The 13,849-nt window shown below is 48.1% G+C and overlaps 1 protein-coding gene across 1 annotated transcript in view; it reads right to left on the bottom strand.

The window, feature by feature from the left end:
* Positions 1 to 13,849, bottom strand: part of LOC138498107 (uncharacterized) — a 464,475-nt gene that overhangs the window by 253,964 nt on the left and 196,662 nt on the right. The window contains exon 2 of the mRNA XM_069621964.1: positions 5,906 to 7,482. Coding sequence (XP_069478065.1) covers positions 5,906 to 7,482 — 1,577 coding nt within the window. The remainder of the gene's footprint in view (positions 1 to 5,905; positions 7,483 to 13,849) is intronic.

Genomic DNA, 13,849 nt, shown 5'->3' with positions numbered 1-13,849 from the left:
AGCATCCCGACCCTGATTGTCAGTTTATTGTGGAAGCGGATGCTTCCAGTGTCGCTACGGGAGCAGTTCTTTCCCAAATCTGTGCAGAAACCAAAGAGGAGCATCCAGTTGCTTTCTTTTCTCGTAAACTTGCATCTTATGAACAGAACTATACCATTACTGAATGTGAATTGCTTGCGATCAAGGATGCTTTTCGAGAATGGCCACATCATCTTCTTGGTACCAAACACCAGGTGTTGGTGTATTCAGATCATCGGAATCTTCAGGCATTCAAAACTATGAAATGTCTTACTGCTCGCCAGGCTAGATGGCATATGTTTTTTGCTCAATTTGATTTCCAAATCACATATCGCCCTGCCAGACAACATGTCAAATCGGATGCTCTATCCCGCATCAGTGAGGAGGTGAAGGAAATTCCTCTGGTTCAAAATACGTTGTTTGCAGATCATGTGATATGTAGTTGTTCTGCACAGTCTTCCCTCAAATCTGAATTACAGGAATGGGTGAAACAAAATCCGAGAATGGTTCAGGAGTTGAATCTAGATATTCACAACGATTTACCTTTCACACAAGGGGTGCTTTATCTACCAACAGAAACCACTCAGAAACGGGCTCTCACTTGGGGTCATGATTCAATTGTGGCAGCCCATCCTGGACAAAAGAAAACCCTTGAGCTGCTCGAGAGATGGTGTTGGTGGCCTTCTATTACACAAGATGTAATTGATTATGTTTCTATGTGTTCAGTATGCATCCAATGCAAGAACCCTCCCGGAAAACCAGTGGGTTTACTACAATCTTTACCTGTGCCTCACAAACCTTGGTACATGATATCAATGGATTTTGTGGTGGAACTCCTAAGTAATAATGGTTACAATACCATATGGGTTGTGGTAGACTACTTTACTAAATTGGCTCTTTTTGTTCCCTGTACTGGGTTACCAACAGCTGCGGAGCTGGCTGATTTATTTATCAGGCATATCTTCCGGTTTTTTGGTCTACCTTCAGTGATAATTACTGACAGGGGCTCACAGTTTGCCTCCCGTTTTTGGAAAGCACTAACCTCGGAATTACTTATTGATGACAGGATGTCTAGTGTTTATCATCCCCAAACAGACAGACAGACTGAGAGGACCAATAGCACTATGGAACAATAGCTGCAGTGTTTGTTTCTTCAGTTTCAGTCAGACTGGATCACGGTCCTGCCAGCAGCAGAATTTGCCTACAATAATTCCTACCATAGTGCCATAGGCACTTCACCTTTCTATGCTCTATATGGGCAACACCGCAAATCCATTCCGTTGGATTCTGGTTTGTCTTTGGACACTCCTGCAGCCGTTCGTAATTTCAGTGATCTAAAGAATATACAGACGAAGGTAATACAGCAGTTGGAGCGGGCTAAAAAACGAGATAAGTACTATGCTGAGAACCCACACCTGTCTACAAAGCAGGCATGACAGTATGGCTGTCTACAAAGAACTTGAAAATACCGCGAAAAAAGAAACTGTTACCCAAGTACATAGGGCCATATGAGGTGCTCAAGGTGATTAACCTGGCTGCTGTCTATGGCGAGTGCATCCAGTATTTCACGTCTCACTCATTAAACCATGCTCTGATGCCACTAGATTGCCTATACGGCCTGTTGCTGTTTCTGTGAAAGGATCAGAAGAATTTGAGGTACAAGAAATACTGGATATGAGATTACGTTCGGGCAAGCCTTATTATCTGGTGGACTGGAAAGGTTTTGGCCCAGAAGACAGATCGTGGGAACCTCTTTCCAATATCCATGCTCCCACTTTATTGAGAAAATTCCACTTGAAGAGGGGAGATGCTGCTCCTTTGGGGGGTGGCACTGTCATGCATGCTGGACATTTTACCTCTGGATCTGGAACTCCGTCTGTACGCAGAAGGGTTTATGCTCATAGAACTGCTAGACCGTTTTAATCGAGATTGAGGTTGTTTGATGTATTACCAGGGAAACAACGTCTGCATTATTCACGTCGTTGAATTCACGTGATTCAGGAGTGTCACGTGATTTACGGCAGAATGTTTATAAGCAGCGTGGATACGTGGCTCGATGCTTCTGATTGAACATTTTGGCGTCTTGGTAGCTGAACTTTTCACCTGTGTCCTTGCATCTCGTCAGTTGCTTCTTTGGCCTTCATCGACGTGTTCCTTCACACGCGATCTCCTGTATCTGCCTTCAGCAGATTTTGTGAGCGTGTCTTCTCACACGCGGGTTCCTGTTTCATTTGTATGCTGTTTTCCTGTCCGCGTGTAAGTTTCCGCTTTCAATCCCACGCGGACACTGGAACTCTTCAAGCGTGGCTGTCCTGGCTGCGTGTACTTGATTCGCGTATAAAATCACACGCGGATGCTGGAACTCTTCAAGAGCGGCTGTCCTGGCTGCGTGTACTTGGTTCGCGTATAAAATCACACGCGGATGCTGGAATTCCTCAAGCGCGGCTGTCCTGGCTGCGTGTACTTGGTTCGCGTGTAAAATCACACGCGGACGCTGGAACTCTTCAAGCGTGGCTGTCCTGTCTGCGTGTACTTGGTTCGCGGGTAAAATCACACAGACGCTGGAACTCTTCAAGCGCGGCTGTCCTGGCTGCGTGTACTTGGTCTGCGTATATCCAGCACGCGGTTGATTTGAACCTGTGAGGAAATAACAGGTGGACTCATTCCAATTTCTTTTGTTCCTAGTGGGAAAGGAAGGTGTATCTACAACTTTTATTTGAAGGGGTCTGTGCACAGAACTATGGACGCTATCCTGTGGTGCACCAACCCGGTATCTAGCGAGAGCCTCGTGCCGTTCGGGATAAGTCTCCCTTACTAACCTTCCCTCCTTTGTCGTTGGTTTTCTTTCCTGGATTTCTTCATTGACTTTGGTGGATACTCCAGTTCTAAGCCTACAGGTTAGTGTTGGAACTGCATTATTGCCATTCTATCAGAGAGGTTAGTTGAGATAGTTTCTCATTATGCTTTATTTTTCCTAGGCTGCCTTCCTATTACTCTCCCACACCCTTTCCAGTGATCCTTCTCTCTGCCTGTTTTACCAGTCAGAGAGCTGTATCATTTGGAAGGTCTAAATTGACATCACTTCTATCAAATCGTGTGAATTCAAGGATCAGGAAGACCCCTATCAATTCTATCCTTTTTGGTTACCGTATCCTTTTCATAAGATACCTTGGGGATTTATGACACAAAGGCGTCCCCCTTCTTGTAGGAAGTAAGAAGAGTACCAACCGATTCCTCTCTCCTAAGCTGGGAACTCCATCACTGCTCCCTTTTCCAACAAAGATTTAAACTCCTCCCTGAGCTCTGACTCCAGGTCTGAGGAAATAAGTGTGTGGGTCAGGCTGGAGATCTGACAGTAACCTCAGTCGAGTAGCTTGAGTGACCAAGCATTGGTGCTGATCTTGCGCCCCTTGTTGTAGTGAGATTCTTCTCCCAGCCGGCGTAGCATTGGGAAAGACCCAAAAACGGCGTTGAGATGGGTGGCTGCAACAAAGTCAAAGCCTATTGGGGCATGAGAATCACTTTTGTGTCTGCTTAACCTGGAAAACTGTGCTTTCCTCACAGGAGGGGTGTATCATTGGAAACACCTTCATCATGACCCAAATGTGACAGAGGTGGCTGGGGTAGGCTGCTGGACCATCAGTCCTACAGATTTTGCTGTGAGTTTTGACACACATTAAACATTTTCAAGGAATGTATCAACTATGAGCCCAGAAAGATGCTCGATGTCAAAACTATGTTCAATAGCCTTGTCTGGACCCCCACAGGGAACCCTGACGATAAGAGGAAAGAGACCCAGCAAAGAGCCGTTGACATCCCCATGGACTTCTGCATGCAGTCTGCTGCATCCAAACCAGCCTGAATGGCCTAGCAAGCCACTTCTTTGCCCTCATTCATGATGTCCAAAAAGCGATCTCTAATCTCTTTCTCCAGCAGGTGAGTAAATGCCTCCGAAACCACATTCCACATACATGTAAGAATTTTGCAAGCTTTAGCGTCATACTCGCATATGCAAACATTTTCTTGCATCCATCTTATTCGAGTCTCTGTCGGGAGGATCGACACTTTCAAGTTGACTGTTGCTGCCTGGGCTACCAAGCCCTGAGGACTGTGATGTGCCGATAGTTGGTCGCCCCGTGCAGGTTTGTACTTCTTGGTAAAATCTCGGTAGACCACGGGTGTCTAGAATGGGTGCTGCCACAAGGCCATGATCGGATCCGGCTTGGGACTCTTGTTGAGGCTATCCATTAGTTCATATTGCACCAACAACTTTGACGGGGTGACGAGGCCAACAACTGCCACCACCTTCTCGTCAATTATACAAAATTATGTGTTCGGGTGTGTGTGTATCGCACCGTCTGCTGCATCTGAACATCGGAGGATGTGTCCAACCAGCTTGCTTCATGACTAAAAGAACTCAGTCCTCTATTCTCGGGCGTGGCTAAAGTTTTGTGGGATGGTGGGAGTTGAAGACTTGATGATGGTATTCGACATCTATTCAGCAATGCCCCTAGTGGTAACAGCAAAACTCAACATCTTCTTCTGTTTTGAGGGGGCCAAGTTCAAAGGCGTGCAACCCACCTCCTCCCAAGATGCCCCCTTGGATGGGTATGTTTTACCGCTTTTGGCTGACAAGTTGCTATCGTCTTGCCTGTGCCTCCATTTCTTTTTCTTACTGGAAAAGGAGGAAGAGGAGTCATGGGACTCACTGCAGGAGTGGGGCCTCTACTTCAATTTATTTATGGTACCTGACATCCTTCTTGTTCTTCTTCTCAGGGGTCAGCCTTTCAGTGTCAGCCCCCAAAGATTTAGCAGATAAGCTGGCTGTCAACTTCGATGGTGGCCATCCTAACACTAACTTCACTGACTGTTCCCGTAAGGCCTTAGGGTTCATTGAGTGACAAAAGCTGCATTGCTCCATTTCTTGTCCCATCAACATACACCTCCCACAACTATTGTGTGAGTTAGTGATGGACAACTTGGAGCTGTTGTCTTAGCAGTGTTTGATACCCGAGGATTTGGGGCCTGACATAATGGTGCATGGAAAAAGGGTTTTGAGATCCTGTTCTGAGCATACTGAGTGTGTGTCTACCTTTTCCTTCCATTTCCTCTCTCCATCATCTCTTGGTCGGCATTTTGTGTCTCTGGAGATCTTTCTGCCCATAACTCAGCTCTTATTTAGTGCTATATCTCACTGACTGCCCCACCTCACGAGACCTCTACAAGCAAGCCTCTTACCACTACAGTGAAGGTATTGTTGTATTATTGAGGTACTGGAGGTTTATGAAAACTAACTTCTCCTTCTTTGCCCCACTAAATTGTTGCACCACTTTTCCTGCCTCTCAGAAGACTTAAAAAACGAAGATGACACCTGACCTGCATGTTTCAGCACCCCTATACATGCTGCACCGTGCAGGGCGGTGCTGTATGCAAGTGGGTCTGTGCCGTCACATCCTTGGGTCCTGTGCATAGCCTGGCAAGTCCGGTTGTTACGCGTAAGTATCAGTGTGCTGAAGGAAATGATCATGGCAATACTTACCAACAGTTACTTGTGTTCCCATGCAGAAGGGATGGACATGACCAAGCCTGCTTTCATTTGGCCTGATTTGCATATGGTTGCTATGTCCATCCCTCACCTTAGGAAGATTCCATGCCACCTTCCTCCTACAGCTAGTATAAAGTCATATGGAACCTTCCTTGACAATCCTTTGCCATGTTCCTGGTTTCACGGTCATGAATATGTGTTGGAAACATCTTTCACTTTGCTTGAAATCTAGATCATTCTGTCTGTCAATTCTGAAATTTAGCACATATATGAGATGCACGGACAGACATATACGTCTACATACACATTTGTGCTTTTTAGCTAATTAATAGTTTTTCCTACCTGGGGATCTGCAGGATTGTTCACTGTCTCTTCTTCTTCCATTGCCCTCCTTATTGTATCAGATTGGGTTGGTTGGTGGTCTTTGCTGACTTGTTCAGGGTTGCCTGTTCTTCTGTCCGCCAACTCTCTATGCCATCTGAAATCTTCGTGGTCATGTCGATGTCTGAGCTTGAACTGATCTTCCTCATCTCTTGTGCGGCTGCCACTGTAAATGACACTGACACCTCCCAAAGTAGAACTGAGCCACTGCTCAGCATTGGACCCCAGGACTGCATCACTGGGGCCTTCTCCAATCCATCGCTGAATGTGTGAATGAGCAGACAGTTGCTCCTTATAAGGGGGGGCAAGTCTACAGCCTGGATCCTCGCATTTCTCTTGCTGTTTGCTTGCTTTTTCTATTTTAGTGCTGTTACTGTTACCCTTGTTGAGGTTTGATGAAGATGCATTACTGCAGTCCCTCTGTTGGCCAAGTCTCTTATCAATGGACAACTGTGCTTCTTCCTGGGAGAAGGGGTTGCTTAGGGTTAAGTTTGCCAAGCTGTTCAGTGCGGTCACCTCTGGTGGAAACACTGATTTGGACAGCACACAATTCAGGGGTGATTCACTCTCCTTGCGTCCACATATTTCTTTATTCCCCTGGGATGCACATGAACGTTTAGAAGAGCAATCCTGTAGCAAATTGCTGTTAATGCAAGGGGAGTTTTGGTCCTCTTGGCTGCACGGAGGCTTTTGAGAACCTTTTCCATTGCAAGTCATCTCATGTTTGGTCAGTGAGTCTCTGGCACCTTCATTCTCTCGCTGCTGGTTGCTGGACTGGATGCTGCTCTCAAAGCGTGATTGCATTAACTGGATGCGGTTGGTATGATCCATCACCTGTCGGATCATTTCCAAAGATTGTGACCTATCAGGACGCTGAAGGGTGAAGGCAGACTGAGGATCCTGTACCCTCAAAGCGAGCCCTTGGCACTGGGATGCTCCTGCCCCATGGTCTCCATGCGGGATATTAAAACTATATGAATTCATGTTGCTTGGGCAAGCATTCATTGCTTGCACCTTCTGGGTGAGAAATATTTCTAGCTTTTCAGCTGCATTGTTGTTAAATGTTGATGAACGGTCTATAATTTTGCCCAAGCGTTTGGGCTCTTCGTTCTCGGGTATGCACCTTTGCCCCGCTGTTGGACTGCAGTGGCTGGTCTTAAAAAGAACCATGTTCTGATAGTAGGGATTAATTGCAGTCTCCCCTTCAAAGATAGAGCCTGTTGTGTTGGGGAAGAGGCTTCGGTCCTCCTCGGAAAAGCTATGATCTAGATGAGGGCTTCTTAAATTGGGACTTTTATTATCAACCCTGATATAACCAGAACTCTTCTCTTCCTCTTGGTATCTCATGTTTCGGCCGCCATTTGCCACACTATTTCCATCATAAATGGCGGGATGAGATTCCTGCTCTTTTCTCACAAAGTGAACCAATGGTTTGTAATACTCGTAAAGGGTCCTATCTTGAGGTACATATGGAGCCTGCAAACAACCACTGCCAATCGGTCCAGAGCGGTCACAGCTCCTTGCAGTGTACTTAGGATCTGCAACAAAGCAATCGAGAACAATTTTAGATATTTTATGTTAATATTCGTAAGCCTCTTGCTTTAACACTTAATGTTCCACATAAAGCTTCAATAGGTTTATACACCCATATGATATAAAGAGAATGAACCTTCGTAGAAATGTGATCCTAAGTATTTTTAGGGTACCAGTGGTCCAATCCCAATACACTCCTGCCCCAGGGGCATACATGCCAAATGGAAAACCATGTCTGTACAATTTCATATATTTCAGGGACCATCATACCTCTTTTTTTTTTAAACTCTTTTTTTATTAGTGGTCACGTATAGGCTGTTACACCAATGCACATCTGTTTAACTGTTACATCAGGAGTAAAATATCTGTTACATTTCACATAGCAATATTATGACGACAAGTCAGCATCAGTAATCATATTACATAGGTAGAATCTGAACGGGCCCCAAATGTCCTTAGGTCTGCATGCCGAGGGTCGGGTTAAAACAAACTGTTCCTCTGACTCGTTGACATGTGTCACTTCTTGTAGGAATTGGTTCATGGTGGGCGGAAGAGAACTTTTCCATTTCTGTAAAATACATTTTTTGGCAATAGCGCATGAAATATTAAATCTTCTAATTTCCTCTGAATGCTTGCCAATGTCCCCAAACAAGTACTTCTGAGGAGTCAAATTGGGGGGCACTTCAGTGATTTCTTCCAGCAGCTCCACCACCGCCCTCCAGAATCCCCTCAGTCCCGGGCAGTCCCAGTACATGTGAAAGGATCCAGCCTGAGGAGCATTACATTTAGGACAAGCGTCAGAGGTGTCTGGTGCAAACCTTGCGATTTTGGCCAGTGTATAATGTAGCCTGTTCAAGATTTTAAATTGGATCACCCTCAGGCCAGCATTAAGCGAGACCTTCTTGGATAACGCACAATAGCTGGCCCATTTCTTTTCTTCAATGGTCCCCTGTAAATCCGCTTCCCACTACTCCTTTATCTCATTCAATGTGGGGGTATGAGCTTGAACAGCTGTATATAACCTAGAAATCCCCAGGCCATTTTTAGATGTTACTAACTGCACACATGGATGAGGTGGGGGTTCATCCGGGAAGAGAGGCCACCTCTTCTGGAACGCAGACCTCATACGGTAATATTGCAATGTTTTCAGGGGTCCACCCCCCAGTGCCCTCAGAAAGAGACCCCGGTCCACAAAAACACCATTAACAAACATGTCACTCAGCTTCATTTCCCGGTTAGGGTCCCAGGACTCCTGTATGTTAGCGTCATGCGTGGGGGGTATACCCGGGAAGTCCCAAAGCGGTACCTCTGGATTGTAGGGGACCTCCACTCCCAACCTCTTGAATATAGCCATCCATGTCCTGACTGTACAGCTAACCGGATTATATGCACGTGTCTTTATACTTTGGATTGAAAATAACTGATTGTATATTCGTGGGATGTGTGGTATGTTCCTCTATCCATGCATGGGGTGTACTGTTCTCGTCATTATACCAATATTTCGCAAATTGGGCTTGGGAGACGTAATAATAAAGCTCGAAATCGGGAGCCGCTATCCCTCCAGAGGAATAGGGTTCTGTCATTTTCTCCCAGCTAATCCTAGCTGTCTTACCGTTCCAGAGAAATGTTACCACCATGGATCTGAGCTTGGAGAAGAAGGCCCTGCCCGGCCATATAGGAATATTGACAAATAAGTTTAAAAGTTTAGGGAGGACCACCATTTTAAGAATGGTGACACGGCCGGCTAAGGAAATTGGGAGCCGCCCCTAAATCTGAAGCTTGGAGCCTAAGGCCTGCAGGGAGCCATCATGGTTATCTGCATAGAGTGTGAGCTTGTTCCTGGAGACCAGTATTCCCAGGTATCTAATGTGGTCTTCGGGCCACTTGAGTCCCCCTGTGTCTGTAGGGAATCGGGTGGCAGGTGTTAGAGGGAATATTTCCGATTTGGACATACTTATAGTATACCCTGAATAGTCTGCAAACCCCTGGATCTCTGTCATGATGGGTGTTATATTTATCTCAGGCTCCCTGATATATAGAAATGTGTCATCCGCGTAAAGCGAGATTAGTTGGGTGGAACCCTTCATTGTGATCCCTTTGTCTGAGTGTCTAAGACCGACAGCGGCCGCCATAGGTTCAATGGTCAGTGCGAATAGTAGGGGCGAAAAAGGGCACCCCTGTCTGGTCCCCCTCTCCAGGAGGAACATCTCAGAGATGGCTTTATTCGTCAGGACACGGGCCCCAGGTTCTGTATATAGGAGTTTTACGTATCGTATAAAGGTGGGACCCACCCCAAACGCCTCAAGTACCGAAAGGAGATAGACCCATGATACCGAATCAAACGCTTTTTCAGCGTCAAGGGATATGGTCACTGCGCTCCTCGCCGGGTCGATCTGTGCCATAATACCAAAGAGTCGTCTGAGGTTTAGGGCTGTAGATCGAGTAGGGACAAACCCATTCTGGTCGGGATGGACTAGGGTTGGGAGTGCTGGCAGAAGGCGATTCGCCAGGACCTTTGCAAAGATTTTAGCATCCGTGTTGATGATTGACAAGGGCCTGTAGGACGAAACGTCCTGTGGTGGTCGCCCGGGCTTGTGGAGTACCACTATTATGGCCTCTCTCATAGTTGAGGGCATTCTGACGGATTCGAGCGCCTCCTCCCACACTTGTAATAGAATCAGCACAAGTTCCTCACGGAACTCCTTGTAAAATTCAGCGCCCAACCCATATGACCCCAGTGCCCTGCCTGTTGACAGATCCTTGATTGCTTCCCCAATCTCTTCCGTCGTTACCGGCTGATCCATCGCCAGGCGCACTTCGTCAGGGAGCCTAGGGAGGGAGAGGGCTTCAAGATAGGTCTTGATTTCTGCGGATGTTTTCTTATCTTGATTTGAATATAGCCTCTTATAGAATTCCATAAATTCCCCGTTAATGTCCTTATCCCCAAGGAGAACCCTCCCCTGTTGCGTGTGTATACTTGTGATCTGTGTGGGTTGTTTATCGTGTTTAATTAGGTTGGAGAGCGCCCTGCCAGCCTTGTTGCCTTCCCCGTACCTGCACGCCCGAATCGGGGCCGCCACATATTGGACCTCCCTCAGTGCAAGCTTGTCAAATTCCTGGAGATGTGTGTGTATATCAGCTAGTACTGTCTTGTCTTGCGTATTTGAATATGTTTTCTCAAGTGCATCTAGTTTTCCTTCAACAGACGACAGTTCGGACCTCACAGCCTTCAAAATACCCGTAGTTCTAGACATCAACAAACCCCTCATCCAGACCTTGAATGATTCCCACACTGTTGAGAGTCTGTCAACCGATCCGATATTATTGGACAGAAAATCTGAAATTTCAACATGGAGTGACTCCACTGCCCCGGGGTCACATAACATTCCACCAGACATCCTCCACCTCCTGAAGGGACGTGGGGTGTTCCGGAATAGTAGTTCCAACAATACTGGGGAGTGATCTGAGAGGGTGTGGGGCAGGATTTCACACCGCTCAACTGAGGGCGTCATGGGCATGGAGACCAACCAGTAATCAATCCTGGACTCGGAATCATGTACCGAGGAATAAAACGTATATCTTCTACTGCCCGGGTGGACCTCCCTCCACGCATCAACCAGTGAGAGCTGTGCATTGACATGTCTAAGATTCAGTGCCGTCCTGCTTGGGGGTCTCATCACCGTAGAGGAACTATCAAGAACCGGATCAATGGCCAAGTTGAAGTCCCCCCCCACAAGACACCCGAAACATCCAGTGATATAACCATCTGATATATATCCAAGTAGAAGGCCGGGTCATCGATGTTGGGGCCGTATGTACTGACCAGAAGAAGCTGTTGGTTAGCCACCTCCCCCCAAACCATGACAAATCTCCCCAGGGGATCGACCTTGTGTCCTCCAACCCGGAACCCAAGGCCTGGGTGAATAAGGGTGAGAACCCCTCTGGACTGAGTCAAGTAGTCCGTGTGGAACCTCAGGGGACCCCACCCGGCCAGGATGTGAGAATTACCCGTCCCCACTGCATGGGTCTCCTGCAACATCAGTATTTGGGGATTATGCCTGGAGACGTAATTGGAGATCTTCCTGACCTTAACTGGATTGTTCAACCCCCTCACATTCCACGTCAGTAGTTTAACCTGTAGCCCACCACCGGGGACCCGCGATGGAGCATTAGCCATTGTCAAATCTGACGAGTTCACAGTATTCGTGCCATACAATCAGTGCCAGCCCAAACGTGACCAAAACTTTACTTTTCAACCAACAGGTCGTCCCATTCCACCCTCCATTTAGTGGTAGCTCCGGAAGGTAGCCAAAATCCTCAACAAAATGCCACCATAAGTCCATCCAACAACTGAACGCAACAGCCCCTTCACCCTTTCCCACCTGCCCCCCCTCATCATCACCCCCAACTTGACGATGTACCCCATCAAACTTGTGGAACATTCGGCCATGTTGCTTCACATGGCCGCCGATCAGGTCCAACAACTCCACCAACCAAGTGCCTGGTGTACCTTAATCAGTTACTCATCTGGGCCCCGGGCCCAACCAGGGTCGACACACAAGTGTTTCTCATTCCACGGGTCTGGGCCTGCTGTTTTGTGCTGGTCTGCCCCCTCTGGGAGGAAGGGATATGAAAGTTTCAATATAATGCATGGCCTCCGCTGGGGACTCGAAGAAATGGGCCCTTCCCGCATGTTGAAGCTTCATTTTTGCCGGGAACATTAGAGCGTATGGAATCTGGCGCTCTCTTAGGAGTTTCTTAACTGGCTCATAGGACCTTCTGCTCGCTTGAACTCCAGAGGAGAAATCAGGATAGAAATGTATGCGACTTTCCTCATAGTGAAGGGTGCCCGCCTCTCTCGCTTTTCGTAGGATTGTGTCTCTGTCTCTATAGTTGAGGAGCCGAGCAATTATAGTGCGTGGTGGCGCGCCTGGTTTAGGTGCAGGGGCCAGCGTACGATGTGCTCGTTCCACCAGAAATTGTTCAGAGAAAGCCTCCGGTCCGAATAGGGTTTTAAGCAGTGTCTCAAGATGTTTCTCCATTTGGCCCTTTCCAAATGATTCCGCTACGCCCACGACACGAATGTTATTGCGCCTGGAGCGCGATTCTAGGTCTGCGCACTTGTTCTGTAGCTTCGTCATGCTTTCCTTAATTTTGATGATATCACGGCTGTGGTGCGAGATCTTCATTAATGCTGATGCGGGTTTCAGTTTCCGTTATGCGTAGGCTTTCCTTCTCCACTCTAGCCTTTAAGGAGCCGATGGTAGAGACAATGTCATCCAATTTTGTGTTTATTGAGCGAAACCCATTTTGGACTATAGCTGTTAGGTTGTCCAAATTCTCACTGGATTCAGCGGCAGGGTTCTCGGTGTCGGCCGCGTGGGCGTCAGCCGACGCGGCCTGACCCTGACCCCCCGTGTAGGCGTCCATGGGGCCCTTCCTCAGCTTTCCCGGAGTCTTGGAGCCTTTTGCCGGCCTCTGTGGTTCCCCCATAATGAATGGCGTTCCAGGTGGTGCAGTATACTATATGCCAAATGTTCTATAGTTTTCCAGTAGGGGTCCCGTGCCACCGCCAGCACCAGGGCCCACACCCTGTCTGGTCACCCGCCCAAGGAGTGCTCCGCCGGCCTGGTGGCTGCCCGTCGGGCACTGAAGCCTACCGCCTCAACAAGGGTGATTGCGGGTCCGATTTAGCCGCGTTACCTCGCCTCCTTACCAGTCGTCAGTGCAGGTATTACTACCACAGAATTCCACAGGCCGCGTGCTGCGATTTGCCCCGGATGCCTCGCCCCGCACCGCACTGTAGGGTTCGTAAGGAGTTCTCTGGGGCTCAGCAACCCCGGCAACCACTACCGGGGCTGGGTCGGGCCGTGGGCAGGTACGGACCGGAGAGTCGGCCACACCGCGGTAGCCCAAATGCCGGAACGTGTCACCAGAAGAGTGTCAGGGCCGAGCCGGCACCAAGCTCCTCCCCCTTTGGGCCCAGCCGTTTCAGCCGCGCCGCGGCTCTGTAGTAGACTGTTCTGGAGCTCGCCTCTGGATTTCTGTCCCTCCGTGCACCGGTCAATCTGAATCACGCCGTATCTCTGGCATCCCTGGACCTCGAGCCTCAGGATTTCGTCTGGTCACCCACGGGACGCCGGGCCAGCCCCCCAGATCGTCCGAGCCGAAACAGGCAGCGCTGGACGGATAAACTAGCTCAGGATTTCTCGGTGGAGCGGGAGCTCCTAGATCAGGCGGCCATTTCCAACATGCGCAACAGCGCCCCCCTTAGGGACCATCATACCTCTTGAAAGCCTCTGGATATTCACATGAGGAAACATCTTTGATCAGTATTATTTCAGTAAGCCTGAGACAACACCTCAGTGTAAT

This window comes from Ambystoma mexicanum, chromosome 5q, assembly GCF_040938575.1.
Source record: "Ambystoma mexicanum isolate Mex_15411 chromosome 5q, UKY_AmexF1_1, whole genome shotgun sequence".
Classification (NCBI taxonomy): Eukaryota; Metazoa; Chordata; class Amphibia; order Caudata; family Ambystomatidae; genus Ambystoma; species Ambystoma mexicanum.
Note: the sequence above shows the minus strand (reverse complement) of the source record. Positions and strands in the feature narration are given on the sequence as shown.